This window comes from Sebastes umbrosus, chromosome 1 (genome assembly GCF_015220745.1).
Source record: "Sebastes umbrosus isolate fSebUmb1 chromosome 1, fSebUmb1.pri, whole genome shotgun sequence".
Classification (NCBI taxonomy): Eukaryota; Metazoa; Chordata; class Actinopteri; order Perciformes; family Sebastidae; genus Sebastes; species Sebastes umbrosus.
This window is the reverse complement of record NC_051269.1, coordinates 11,856,513-11,870,472: the sequence shown is the minus strand read 5'-3', so window position 1 is coordinate 11,870,472 and position 13,960 is coordinate 11,856,513. Positions and strand designations below refer to the sequence as shown.

The 13,960-nt window shown below is 39.6% G+C and overlaps 1 protein-coding gene across 1 annotated transcript; it reads left to right on the top strand.

The window, feature by feature from the left end:
• The first annotated feature begins 9,804 nt into the window (after positions 1–9,804).
• On the top strand, positions 9,805–13,005 carry LOC119493170. Its single transcript, XM_037778307.1, has 8 exons — positions 9,805–10,262; positions 10,485–10,609; positions 10,857–10,921; positions 11,022–11,224; positions 11,378–11,543; positions 11,948–12,018; positions 12,124–12,189; positions 12,319–13,005. Exons 1-7 carry the CDS (start codon positions 9,809–9,811, stop codon positions 12,159–12,161), a joined length of 1,122 nt encoding a protein of 373 aa, XP_037634235.1. The 5' UTR covers positions 9,805–9,808; the 3' UTR covers positions 12,162–12,189; positions 12,319–13,005.
• The last annotated feature ends 955 nt before the right edge of the window (positions 13,006–13,960 follow it).

Sequence of the window (13,960 nt, the reverse complement as noted above, 5' to 3'; positions counted from 1 at the left end):
AAATTGAAACAACACCAACGGGTACCAGCACAGCTCAGCTCCCATTAACTAAACAAGAAACATCTACAACAATGACGTCTTCATCGACAGAACAACAATCTACATCTGTGACGACTATGACTCTGACAGAAAAAATGGAATCGACAGGGTCAACGTCAACACTCACCTCAAATGGAGGAAGAAGCACTACAAACACTGGTCATTCCACAACGACAATCAATTCTACCACAAGTACAACGGTCATACCAAGTTCACCATCTACAGTCCCTCCACAAACTACTCCCTCAACTCAAACATCTCCTGGACACGAAATTGAAACAACACACACGGGTACCAGCACAACTCATCTCCCATTAACTAAACAAGAAACATCTACAACAATGACATCTTCATCAACAGAGGAACAATCTACATCTGTCACGACTATGACTCCGACAGAAAAAATGGAATCGACAGTGTCAACCTCAACACTCACCTCAAATGGAGTAAGAAGCACTACCAACACTGGTCATTCCACAACGACAATAAATTCTACCACAAGTACAACGGTCTCACCAAGTTCACCATCTACAGTCCCTCCACAAACTACTCCGTCAACTCAAACATCTCCTGGACACGAAATTGAAACAACACCAACGGGTACCAGCACAACTCATCTCCCATTTACTAAACAAGAAACATCTACAACAATGACGTCTTCATCGACAGAACAACAATCTACATCTGTCACGACTATGACTCCGACAGAAAAAATGGAATCGACAGTGTCAACCTCAACACTCACCTCAAATGGAGTAAGAAGCACTACCAACACTGGTCATTCCACAACGACAATAAATTCTACCACAAGTACAACGGTCTCACCAAGTTCACCATCTACAGTCCCTCCACAAACTACTCCGTCAACTCAAACATCTCCTGGACACGAAATTGAAACAACACCAACAGGTACCAGCACAACTCATCTCCCATTAACTAAACAAGAAACATCTACAACAATGACGTCTTCATCGACAGAACAACAATCTACATCTGTGACGACTATGACTCTGACAGAAAAAATGGAATCGACAGGGTCAACGTCAACACTCACCTCAAATGGAGGAAGAAGCACTACAAACACTGGTCATTCCACAACGACAATCAATTCTACCACAAGTACAACGGTCATACCAAGTTCACCATCTACAGTCCCTCCACAAACTACTCCTCAACTCAAACATCTCCTGGACACGAAATTGAAACAACACACACGGGTACCAGCACAACTCATCTCCCATTAACTAAACAAGAAACATCTACAACAATGACATCTTCATCAACAGAGGAACAATCTACATCTGTCACGACTATGACTCCGACAGAAAAAATGGAATCGACAGTGTCAACCTCAACACTCACCTCAAATGGAGTAAGAAGCACTACCAACACTGGTCATTCCACAACGACAATAAATTCTACCACAAGTACAACGGTCTCACCAAGTTCACCATCTACAGTCCCTCCACAAACTACTCCGTCAACTCAAACATCTCCTGGACACGAAATTGAAACAACACCAACGGGTACCAGCACAACTCATCTCCCATTTACTAAACAAGAAACATCTACAACAATGACGTCTTCATCGACAGAACAACAATCTACATCTGTGACGACTATGACTCTGACAGAAAAAATGGAATCGACAGGGTCAACGTCAACACTCACCTCAAATGGAGGAAGAAGCACTACAAACACTGGTCATTCCACAACGACAATCAATTCTACCACAAGTACAACGGTCATACCAAGTTCACCATCTACAGTCCCTCCACAAACTACTCCCTCAACTCAAACATCTCCTGGACACGAAATTGAAACAACACACACGGGTACCAGCACAACTCATCTCCCATTAACTAAACAAGAAACATCTACAACAATGACATCTTCATCAACAGAGGAACAATCTACATCTGTCACGACTATGACTCCGACAGAAAAAATGGAATCGACAGTGTCAACCTCAACACTCACCTCAAATGGAGTAAGAAGCACTACCAACACTGGTCATTCCACAACGACAATAAATTCTACCACAAGTACAACGGTCTCACCAAGTTCACCATCTACAGTCCCTCCACAAACTACTCCGTCAACTCAAACATCTCCTGGACACGAAATTGAAACAACACCAACGGGTACCAGCACAGCTCAGCTCCCATTAACTAAACAAGAAACATCTACAACAATGACGTCTTCATCGAACAGAACAACAATCTACATCTGTCACGACTATGACTCCGACAGAAAAAATGGAATCGACAGTGTCAACCTCAACACTCACCTCAAATGGAGTAAGAAGCACTACCAACACTGGTCATTCCACAACGACAATAAATTCTACCACAAGTACAACGGTCTCACCAAGTTCACCATCTACAGTCCCTCCACAAACTACTCCGTCAACTCAAACATCTCCTGGACACGAAATTGAAACAACACCAACAGGTACCAGCACAACTCATCTCCCATTAACTAAACAAGAAACATCTACAACAATGACGTCTTCATCGACAGAACAACAATCTACATCTGTGACGACTATGACTCTGACAGAAAAAATGGAATCGACAGGGTCAACGTCAACACTCACCTCAAATGGAGGAAGAAGCACTACAAACACTGGTCATTCCACAACGACAATCAATTCTACCACAAGTACAACGGTCATACCAAGTTCACCATCTACAGTCCCTCCACAAACTACTCCCTCAACTCAAACATCTCCTGGACACGAAATTGAAACAACACACACGGGTACCAGCACAACTCATCTCCCATTAACTAAACAAGAAACATCTACAACAATGACATCTTCATCAACAGAGGAACAATCTACATCTGTCACGACTATGACTCCGACAGAAAAAATGGAATCGACAGTGTCAACCTCAACACTCACCTCAAATGGAGTAAGAAGCACTACCAACACTGGTCATTCCACAACGACAATAAATTCTACCACAAGTACAACGGTCTCACCAAGTTCACCATCTACAGTCCCTCCACAAACTACTCCGTCAACTCAAACATCTCCTGGACACGAAATTGAAACAACACCAAGGGGTACCAGCACAACTCATCTCCCATTACTAAACAAGAAACATCTACAACAATGACATCTTCATCAACAGAGGAACAATCTACATCTGTCACGACTATGACTCCGACAGAAAAAATTGAATCGACAGTGTCAACCTCAACACTCACCTCAAATGGAGTAAGAAGCACTACCAACACTGGTCATTCCACAACGACAATAAATTCTACCACAAGTACAACGGTCTCACCAAGTTCACCATCTACAGTCCCTCCACAAACTACTCCGTCAACTCAAACATCTCCTGGACACGAAATTGAAACAACACCAACGGGTACCAGCACAACTCATCTCCCATTAACTAAACAAGAAACATCTACAACAATGACGTCTTCATCGACAGAACAACAATCTACATCTGTGACGAATATGACTCTGACAGAAAAAATGGAATCGACAGGGTCAACGTCAACACTCACCTCAAATGGAGGAAGAAGCACTACAAACACTGGTCATTCCACAACGACAATCAATTCTACCACAAGTACAACGGTCATACCAAGTTCACCATCTACAGTCCCTCCACAAACTACTCCGTCAACTCAAACATCTCCTGGACACGAAATTGAAACAACACCAACGGGTACCAGCACAACTCATCTCCCATTTACTAAACAAGAAACATCTACAACAATGACATCTTCATCAACAGAGGAACAATCTACATCTGTCACGACTATGACTCCGACAGAAAAAATGGAATCGACAGTGTCAACCTCAACACTCACCTCAAATGGAGTAAGAAGCACTACCAACACTGGTCATTCCACAACGACAATAAATTCTACCACAAGTACAACGGTCTCACCAAGTTCACCATCTACAGTCCCTCCACAAACTACTCCGTCAACTCAAACATCTCCTGGACACGAAATTGAAACAACACCAACGGGTACCAGCACAACTCATCTCCCATTAACTAAACAAGAAACATCTACAACAATGACATCTTCATCAACAGAACAACAATCTACATCTGTGACGAATATGACTCTGACAGAAAAAATGGAATCGACAGGGTCAACGTCAACACTCACCTCAAATGGAGGAAGAAGCACTACAAACACTGGTCATTCCACAACGACAATCAATTCTACCACAAGTACAACGGTCATACCAAGTTCACCATCTACAGTCCCTCCACAAACTACTCCCTCAACTCAAACATCTCCTGGACACGAAATTGAAACAACACACACGGGTACCAGCACAACTCATCTCCCATTAACTAAACAAGAAACATCTACAACAATGACATCTTCATCAACAGAGGAACAATCTACATCTGTCACGACTATGACTCCGACAGAAAAAATGGAATCGACAGTGTCAACCTCAACACTCACCTCAAATGGAGTAAGAAGCACTACCAACACTGGTCATTCCACAACGACAATAAATTCTACCACAAGTACAACGGTCTCACCAAGTTCACCATCTACAGTCCCTCCACAAACTACTCCGTCAACTCAAACATCTCCTGGACACGAAATTGAAACAACACCAACGGGTACCAGCACAACTCATCTCCCATTAACTAAACAAGAAACATCTACAACAATGACGTCTTCATCGACAGAACAACAATCTACATCTGTGACGACTATGACTCTGACAGAAAAAATGGAATCGACAGGGTCAACGTCAACACTCACCTCAAATGGAGGAAGAAGCACTACAAACACTGGTCATTCCACAACGACAATCAATTCTACCACAAGTACAACGGTCATACCAAGTTCACCATCTACAGTCCCTCCACAAACTACTCCCTCAACTCAAACATCTCCTGGACACGAAATTGAAACAACACACACGGGTACCAGCACAACTCATCTCCCATTAACTAAACAAGAAACATCTACAACTATGACATCTTCATCAACAGAGGAACAATCTACATCTGTCACGACTATGACTCCGACAGAAAAAATGGAATCGACAGTGTCAACCTCAACACTCACCTCAAATGGAGTAAGAAGCACTACCAACACTGGTCATTCCACAACGACAATAAATTCTACCACAAATACAACGGTCTCACCAAGTTCACCATCTACAGTCCCTCCACAAACTACTCCGTCAACTCAAACATCTCCTGGACACGAAATTGAAACAACACCAACGGGTACCAGCACAACTCATCTCCCATTTACTAAACAAGAAACATCTACAACAATGACATCTTCATCAACAGAGGAACAATCTACATCTGTCACGACTATGACTCCGACAGAAAAAATGGAATCGACAGGGTCAACGTCAACACTCACCTCAAATGGAGTAAGAAGCACTACCAACACTGGTCATTCCACAACGACAATAAATTCTACCACAAGTACAACGGTCTCACCAAGTTCACCATCTGCAGTCGCTCCACAAACTACTCCGTCAACTCAAACATCTCCTGGACACGAAATTGAAACAACACCAACGGGTACCAGCACAACTCATCTCCCATTTACTAAACAAGAAACATCTACAACAATGACATCTTCATCAACAGAGGAACAATCTACATCTGTCACGACTATGACTCCGACAGAAAAAATTGAATCGACAGTGTCAACCTCAACACTCACCTCAAATGGAGTAAGAAGCACTACCAACACTGGTCATTCCACAACAACAATAAATTCTACCACAAGTACAACGGTCTCACCAAGTTCACCAACTACAGTCCCTCCACAAACTACTCCGTCAACTCAAACATCTCCTGGACACGAAATTGAAACAACACCAACGGGTACCAGCACAGCTCAGCTCCCATTAACTAAACAAGAAACATCTACAACAATGACGTCTTCATCGACAGAACAACAATCTACATCTGTCACAACTATGACTCCGACAGAAAAAATGGAATCGACAGGGTCAACGTCAACACTCACCTCAAATGGAGGAAGAAGCACTACCAACACTGGTCATTCCACAACGACAATAAATTCTACCACAAGTACAACGGTCATACCAAGTTCACCATCTACAGTTCCTCCACAAACTACTCCCTCAACTCAAACATCTCCTGGACACGAAATTGAAACAACACACACGGGTACCAGCACAACTCATCTCCCATTAACTAAACAAGAAACATCTACAACAATGACATCTTCATCAACAGAGGAACAATCTACATCTGTCACGACTATGACTCCGACAGAAAAAATGGAATCGACAGTGTCAACCTCATCACTCACCTCAAATGGAGGAAGAAGCACTACCAACACTGGTCATTCCACAACGACAATCAACTCTACCCCAAGTACAACGGTCTCACCAAGTTTACTGTCTACATTCCCTCCACTAACTGTGGCAACAACGACTGTAAATAATGAATCAATACCAACTTCAAAGGCTTTGACGTCAGTGGAAATCATCAGCACAAACAAATTTACAACAGTCAGTCATTCAACATCTACCATTATTCCCCTTTCAAATACTACTGTCACTGTGATAATATCACCTACAACTCCTCAGTGTGAGAAGTGCCTGACTGAGTGTATCGGAGGTACCTGTTCATTCAATGCAACACTTGGAGGATGTCACTGCCACTGCCCCCATGATTTTGTCTATGGAGATTCCTGCTCTTTTGGAAATAATGACACCCCTGCTCATGTTGGTGAGGTTTTTCATACACAAATACAGCTCTTCAAAATATTCTGTAAACTGAAGAAAAACATTTAATGTAGAGAAGAGTTGTAGGATTGTAGCAGTATGTTAAAATTAAATGTGTTTGATTTTTGCATTGACACCTATTATCTCAGTGTTGAAAGTAAAATTGTATTGCAATGTCTATAATGTGTTTGCAATGTCAATTTAAGGGTGTCGTCATTTTTTGCAGATACCGGAGCATTACCAACTCGAAATGCAACTGTGACTTTGGAAATCAACATCACTTTTCTTCAGGCTTTTAATAATCTAAACTCACCTCAATCATTAGAATTCATCAAGAAATTTGAACAACAGGTAGATCATTTCTTTAATTGTTGCATGATTTCATGATTAGTAATATTTAGTATTTATTAATATTCATTCATGTCTTATAACTTATTACTTAATTATTTACCAGGCAATATTGCAATAACGTATTCTATGAAAAAATCTTTTTTTTTTTATCATTTGTGTTTTGCTTTATGCTGTTTTTGATGTAAATCTCCAAAAATTGTATTTATTGTTATAACCATGCTATAACAACATCTGTCCTGTGTTGTAGCTTGAAGCCCTATGCAAAGAAGCAGATCCACAAACCTTTAAAAGAGTACAAGTCATCAAGTTAACGTAGGTTCATGAAACTTTACTGATAAAATCATTTAAATTACTATTTAATCAATCACAAGCTGTTTTCTTTTGGTCATATCTTTCTATTTTTCTACTGTAGACAAGGAAGTGTTGTTGCAGAGAGCGTGGCGGAGTACATCTATCCAAACAATGAAACTCAAATCCAGTTTGTCAACAATCAGCTTGTTGGGGTGTTGACTGGTATCTTGAATGACTCAAGTAAACTCATTAATATTTCTCAAGCCTTTAATAATTCAGCTGTGAAATTAAATAAACTCATCTTCCACACACCTGAGATAAAAAGTAAGTGTACTCTATGTCAGTTCTAAACATGTATTTGACTTTTTGCTGCTTTGCACAGTCAGTGTTGTCTCAATTCAATATATGTCAACATTTCTATATTTGTATTATGGTACTTGTACAAAATACTAAATATATTACTTTTTCATTCATCAGATATCACTGATCTGATGCCTTTTGTAAACTGCTCTGGGTTTGCTAATTACACTGCTGAGCTTGTTAATGGGCAATTGCAGTGTGCTGGACCTTGCAAAACAAACCCTGATTACTGTCATCAACATGGTGAATGTCAAAATGAAATTCACAAAGGGCCAATCTGTAGGTAAGCAAAAATATCTGTTTTTACCTTAACTGTAAGGAGTTTAAATATGACTTATATTTTTTCTCGTAAAGTTAACTTTATTAACATAATTCACTCTTGTGGCTCTTCAATCTAGTTGCTTCAATTCTAGCCTTGAGCAGTTTTATGGCCCACGGTGTGACTCATCAACAGAGCAACAATCTACATCTGTCACGACTATGACTCCGACAGGAAAAATGGAATCGACAGGGTCAACGTCAACACTCACCTCAAATGGAGGAAGAAGCACTACCAACACTGGTCATTCCACAACGACAATCAATTCTACCACAAGTACAACGGTCATACCAAGTTCACCATCTACAGTCCCTCCACAAACTACTCCCTCAACTCAAACATCTCCTGGACACGAAATTGAAACAACACCAACGGGTACCAGCACAGCTCAGCTCCCATTAACTAAACAAGAAACATCTACAACAATGACGTCTTCATCGACAGAGCAACAATCTACATCTGTCACGACTATGACTCCGACAGGAAAAATGGAATCGACAGGGTCAACGTCAACACTCACCTCAAATGGAGGAAGAAGCACTACCAACACTGGTCATTCCACAACGACAATCAATTCTACCACAAGTACAACGGTCATACCAAGTTCACCATCTACAGTCCCTCCACAAACTACTCCCTCAACTCAAACATCTCCTGGACACGAAATTGAAACAACACCAACGGGTACCAGCACAGCTCAGCTCCCATTAACTAAACAAGAAACATCTACAACAATGACGTCTTCATCGACAGAACAACAATCTACATCTGTCACAACTATGACTCCGACAGAAAAAATGGAATCGACAGGGTCAACGTCAACACTCACCTCAAATGGAGGAAGAAACACTACCAACACTGGTCATTCCACAACGACAATCAATTCTACCACAAGTACAACGGTCATACCAAGTTCACCATCTACAGTTCCTCCACAAACTACTCCCTCCACTCAAACATCTCCTGGACACGAAATTGAAACAACACACACGGGTACTAGCACAACTCATCTCCCATTAACTAAACAAGAAACATCTACAACAATGACATCTTCATCAACAGAGGAACAATCTACATCTGTCACGACTATGACTCCGACAGAAAAAATGGAATCGACAGTGTCAACCTCATCACTCACCTCAAATGGAGGAAGAAGCACTACCAACACTGGTCATTCCACAACGACAATCAATTCTACCACAAGTACAACGGTCATACCAAGTTCACTGTCTACAGTTCCTCCACAAACTACTCCGTCAATTCAAACATCTCCTGGACACGAAATTGAAACAACACCAACGGGTACCAGCACAACTCAGCTCCCATTAACTAAACAAGAAACATCTACAACAATGACGTCTTCATCGACAGAACAACAATCTACATCTGACACGACTATGACTCCAACAGGAAAAATGGAATCGACAATGTCAACATCAATTCTCACCTCAAATGGAGGAAGAAGCACTACCAACACTGGTCATTCCACAACGACAATCAACTCTACCCCAAGTACAACGGTCATACCAAGTTCACTGTCTACAGTTCCTCCACAAACTACTCCGTCAATTCAAACATCTCCTGGACACGAAATTGAAACAACACCAACGGGTACCAGCACAACTCAGCTCCCATTAAATAAACAAGAAACATCTACAACAATGACGTCTTCATCGACAGAACAACAATCTACATCTGACACGACTATGACTCCAACAGGAAAAATGGAATCGACAATGTCAACATCAATTCTCACCTCAAATGGAGGAAGAAGCACTACCAACACTGGTCATTCCACAACGACAATCAACTCTACCCCAAGTACAACGGTCTCACCAAGTTCACTGTCTACATTCCCTCCACTAACTGTGGCAACAACGACTGTAAATAATGAATCAATACCAACTTCAAAGGCTTTGACGTCAGTGGAAATCATCAGCACAAACAAATTTACAACAGTCAGTCATTCAACATCTACCATTATTCCCCTTTCAAATACTACTGTCACTGTGATAATATCACCTACAACTCCTCAGTGTGAGAAGTGCCTGACTGAGTGTATCGGAGGTACCTGTTCATTCAATGCAACACTTGTAGGATGTCACTGCCACTGCCCCCATGATTTTGTCTATGGAGATTCCTGCTCTTTTGGAAATAATGACACCCCTGCTCATGTTGGTGAGGTTTTTCATACACAAATACAGCTCTTCAAAATATTCTGTAAACTGAAGAAAAACATTTAATGTAGAGAAGAGTTGTAGGATTGTAGCAGTATGTTAAAATTAAATGTGTTTGATTTTTGCATTGACACCTATTACCTCAGTGTTGAATGTAAAATTGTATTGCAATGTCTATAATGTTTTTGCAATGTCAATTTAAGGGTGTCATCATTTTTTGCAGATACCGGAGCATTACCAACTCGAAATGCAACTGTGACTTTGGAAATCGACATCACTTTTCTTAAGGCTTTTAATAATCTAAACTCACCTCAATCATTAGAATTCATCAAGAAATTTGAACAGCAGGTAGATAATTTCTTTAATTGTTGCACGATTTCATGATTAGTAGTATTTAGTATTTATTAATATTCATTCATGTCTTATAACTTATTACTTAATTATTTACCAGGCAATATTGCAATAACGTATTCTATATAAAAATCTTCTTTTGTTTATCATTTGTGTTTTGCTTTATGCTGTTTTTGATGTAAATCTCCAAAAATTGTATTTATTGTTATAACCATGCTATAACAACATCTGTCCTGTGTTGTAGCTTGAAGCCCTATGCAAAGAAGCAGATCCACAAACCTTTAAAAGAGTAAAAGTCATCAAGTTAACGTAGGTTCATTAAACGTTACTGATAAAATCATTTAAATTACTATTTAATCAATCACAAGCTGTTTTCTTTTGGTAATATCTTTCTATTTTTCTATTGTAGACAAGGAAGTGTTGTTGCAGAGAGCGTGGCGGAGTACATCTATCCAAACAATGAAACTCAAATCCAGTTTGTCAACAATCAGCTTGTTGGGGTGTTGACTGGTATCTTGAATGACTCAAGTAAACTCATTAATATTTCTCAAGCCTTTAATAATTCAGCTGTGAAATTAAATAAACTCATCTTCCACACACCTGAGATAACAAGTAAGTGTACTCTATGTCAGTTCTAAACATGTATTTGACTTTTTGCTGCTTTGCACAGTCAGTGTTGTCTCAATTCAATATATGTCAACATTTCTATATTTGTATTATGGTACTTGTACAAAATACTAAATATATTACTTTTTCATTAATCAGATATCACCGATCTGAAGCCTTTTGTAAACTGCTCTGGGTTTGCTAATTACACTGCTGAGCTTGTTAATGGTCAATGGCAGTGTGCTGGACCTTGCAAAACAAACCCTGATTATTGTCATCAACATGGTGAATGTCAAAATGAAATTCACAAAGGGCCAATCTGTAGGTAAGCAAAAACATCTGTTTTTACCTTAACTGTAAGGAGTTTAAATATGACTTGTATTTTTTCTCGTAAAGTTAACTTTATTAACATAATTCACTCTTGTGGCTCTTCAATCTAGTTGCTTCAATTCTAGCCTTGAGCAGTTTTATGGCCCACAGTGTGACCTCTTCCGTCGGGGTCCAGGTTTCTACGGTGCACTGTTTGGATCATTGGCAGTGGCACTCCTGCTCGTGATTATTATTGTCATTGCTGTCACCGTCAAAAAGAGACATATGGGCATTTGGTGGGTTATGATCTTCCGATATAGTAATGTGCAAATTGTCAACAAATGTTGTTTCTTGCTGTCTTTAATTGTAAAGTTACAAATATTGCCATGTGAAACTAATGAAACTGTCTCTCTATTTTAGGAAAAGAAGCAACTCCTACAACAGAAGACTGTCTGCGTTTGAGGAAGATTTCTTTGACTTCTCTGATACAGGTGTGGCCCGGTCATAATCACTGACCTGTTTTTAAAAATGGCAACAATTTCTCAGCAAGGACTCTAACATTTGCAGTTTCAATATGATCATATTCTTTTCCCCAGGAGATCACAACTTGGGACTTGCAGGCACTTACACATGAGAGGGTTTTGGGCCACATCTAAAACAATTTGGTATTCTTGTTTACTATTCTAGTATTACATACAGTACCTATGAAAGTCTTCTGGAGTACATGGACAGATAAATGATTGTTGTTAAATTGTTGATATTAATATGTGATCATTCTTGTGTCTTTCCAGGTCGCAACAAAACGCCCAGTGCTTTTGAACATCGACCCTAGATGAAGGCTACAGACAGACATTTTGTTTTGATTCCAATGGTTTTCTATGCTAGCAATAAAGAACATTACAGATCAGTATGAACTACCAACTTTATATTGCACATGATATAATATACTCGTAATTTGTTGTTGTGATATTTATGACTTTATTTATATTAATTGGAATTCATTGTAGCCTCTTGTGCCCTTATATAAAAACTAACATGTCAATTCAGACTCCAGTTAATTCACACCACACTACAGCCTTTTGTTTTTACCGGAATTTGTTTTAGTGTTTAAAATGTTGTCCTCAAATATTTGTTTAAATATTTTATTGTATTTGTTGTCAATGAGCAATGCTGCCCTGCAGTATTGAGAAACATAAGGTAAAAAATGTAACATTTAAAAAACAATTCTGTCGCTTCCTGAAACTCTTGCCCAGGGGTTGTTTCAGCGCTGTTGTCTTAAGGAACATGCCGTTACCTCACTGAGTACACTCACATTTTTGACCTGGTGGCTTTTGCTGTAAGCATTGTACTGTATGTCTGTATTTATTAAGAATGCACAAAATCATTTAAAAATTGTATAAAATGCTCTGAATTCAAGTAGATGTAAAAGGAACCATGAGTAAACCTACAGTAATAAAATAAGATTTGAACATTTTCAAGGTGTCTTAAATGAGTGTAGTTTTCATCAGTGTTGACATGGGGTTTGGAGCAAGTTGATTTTGAGATATCAGTGTTTTTGGTTTTTGGTGTTATTCAACAAAATGCAATGGGCTGCCAACTTCTCATACTTTGTCTATTATCTGCAATATGCACTTGCCAATTGTGACAATTATCGATAACTCTCAGTAACACATACAATAATCTATAGCATTCAAATACATGGGTTGAACACAATTACTGAAACATCCGTCCAATTTTACGCAATCCAATAAAGACGCCATGTAAAATACTTCTTTGACCGTGTCAGAGATGTATTGTTGTTGTTTTTTAAGTCAGCATCTAAGGTTCCTGTATTTGTGTCCATTAGTGCAAAACATGTTGATTATCCCCCTAAGCCTGAGAAGGTAATGGTTGCTCGTCGACATCCCTCAAAGTCAGTACAATATCCTGTCACTAGATGGCACACACACTCCTTTTGATGATGTTTTGCCTTTGCACTATGTGACTAGAGAGGCACCGACACAGAGGGAGTCTAATACATTTTTATGATTTATAAATCAAATAAAAGTGTAGTGAAAATGTGTCATCGTTTAATCAACCTCAGCAGTGACCATCTCTGTCATGTTGTAGAATTGGGACTGTGTACTGTCAGTATGTCAGCATCAGGTAATAACAGCTTTATCAGTACTGTAACAGTCCAATCTTACTAGTTGTCATACTGGCATGAGTTTTTTTTAAGCTGTGCCACTGTACCTCGAAATGCTTGTACACATCCATGCTGCTGGTCCTCAACAGCAATATACAGTTCACAGATCGTCTTTCCACCCGAGCCATTGATGGCTTTTTCTGTCCACCTAGTGGCTGACTCAGAAGACACACTTGTGACCAATTTCTTTGCCGCCTCTTGATGTACTATATTTTCTTTACAAGTATTCTGACCTAAATAAAATTTGA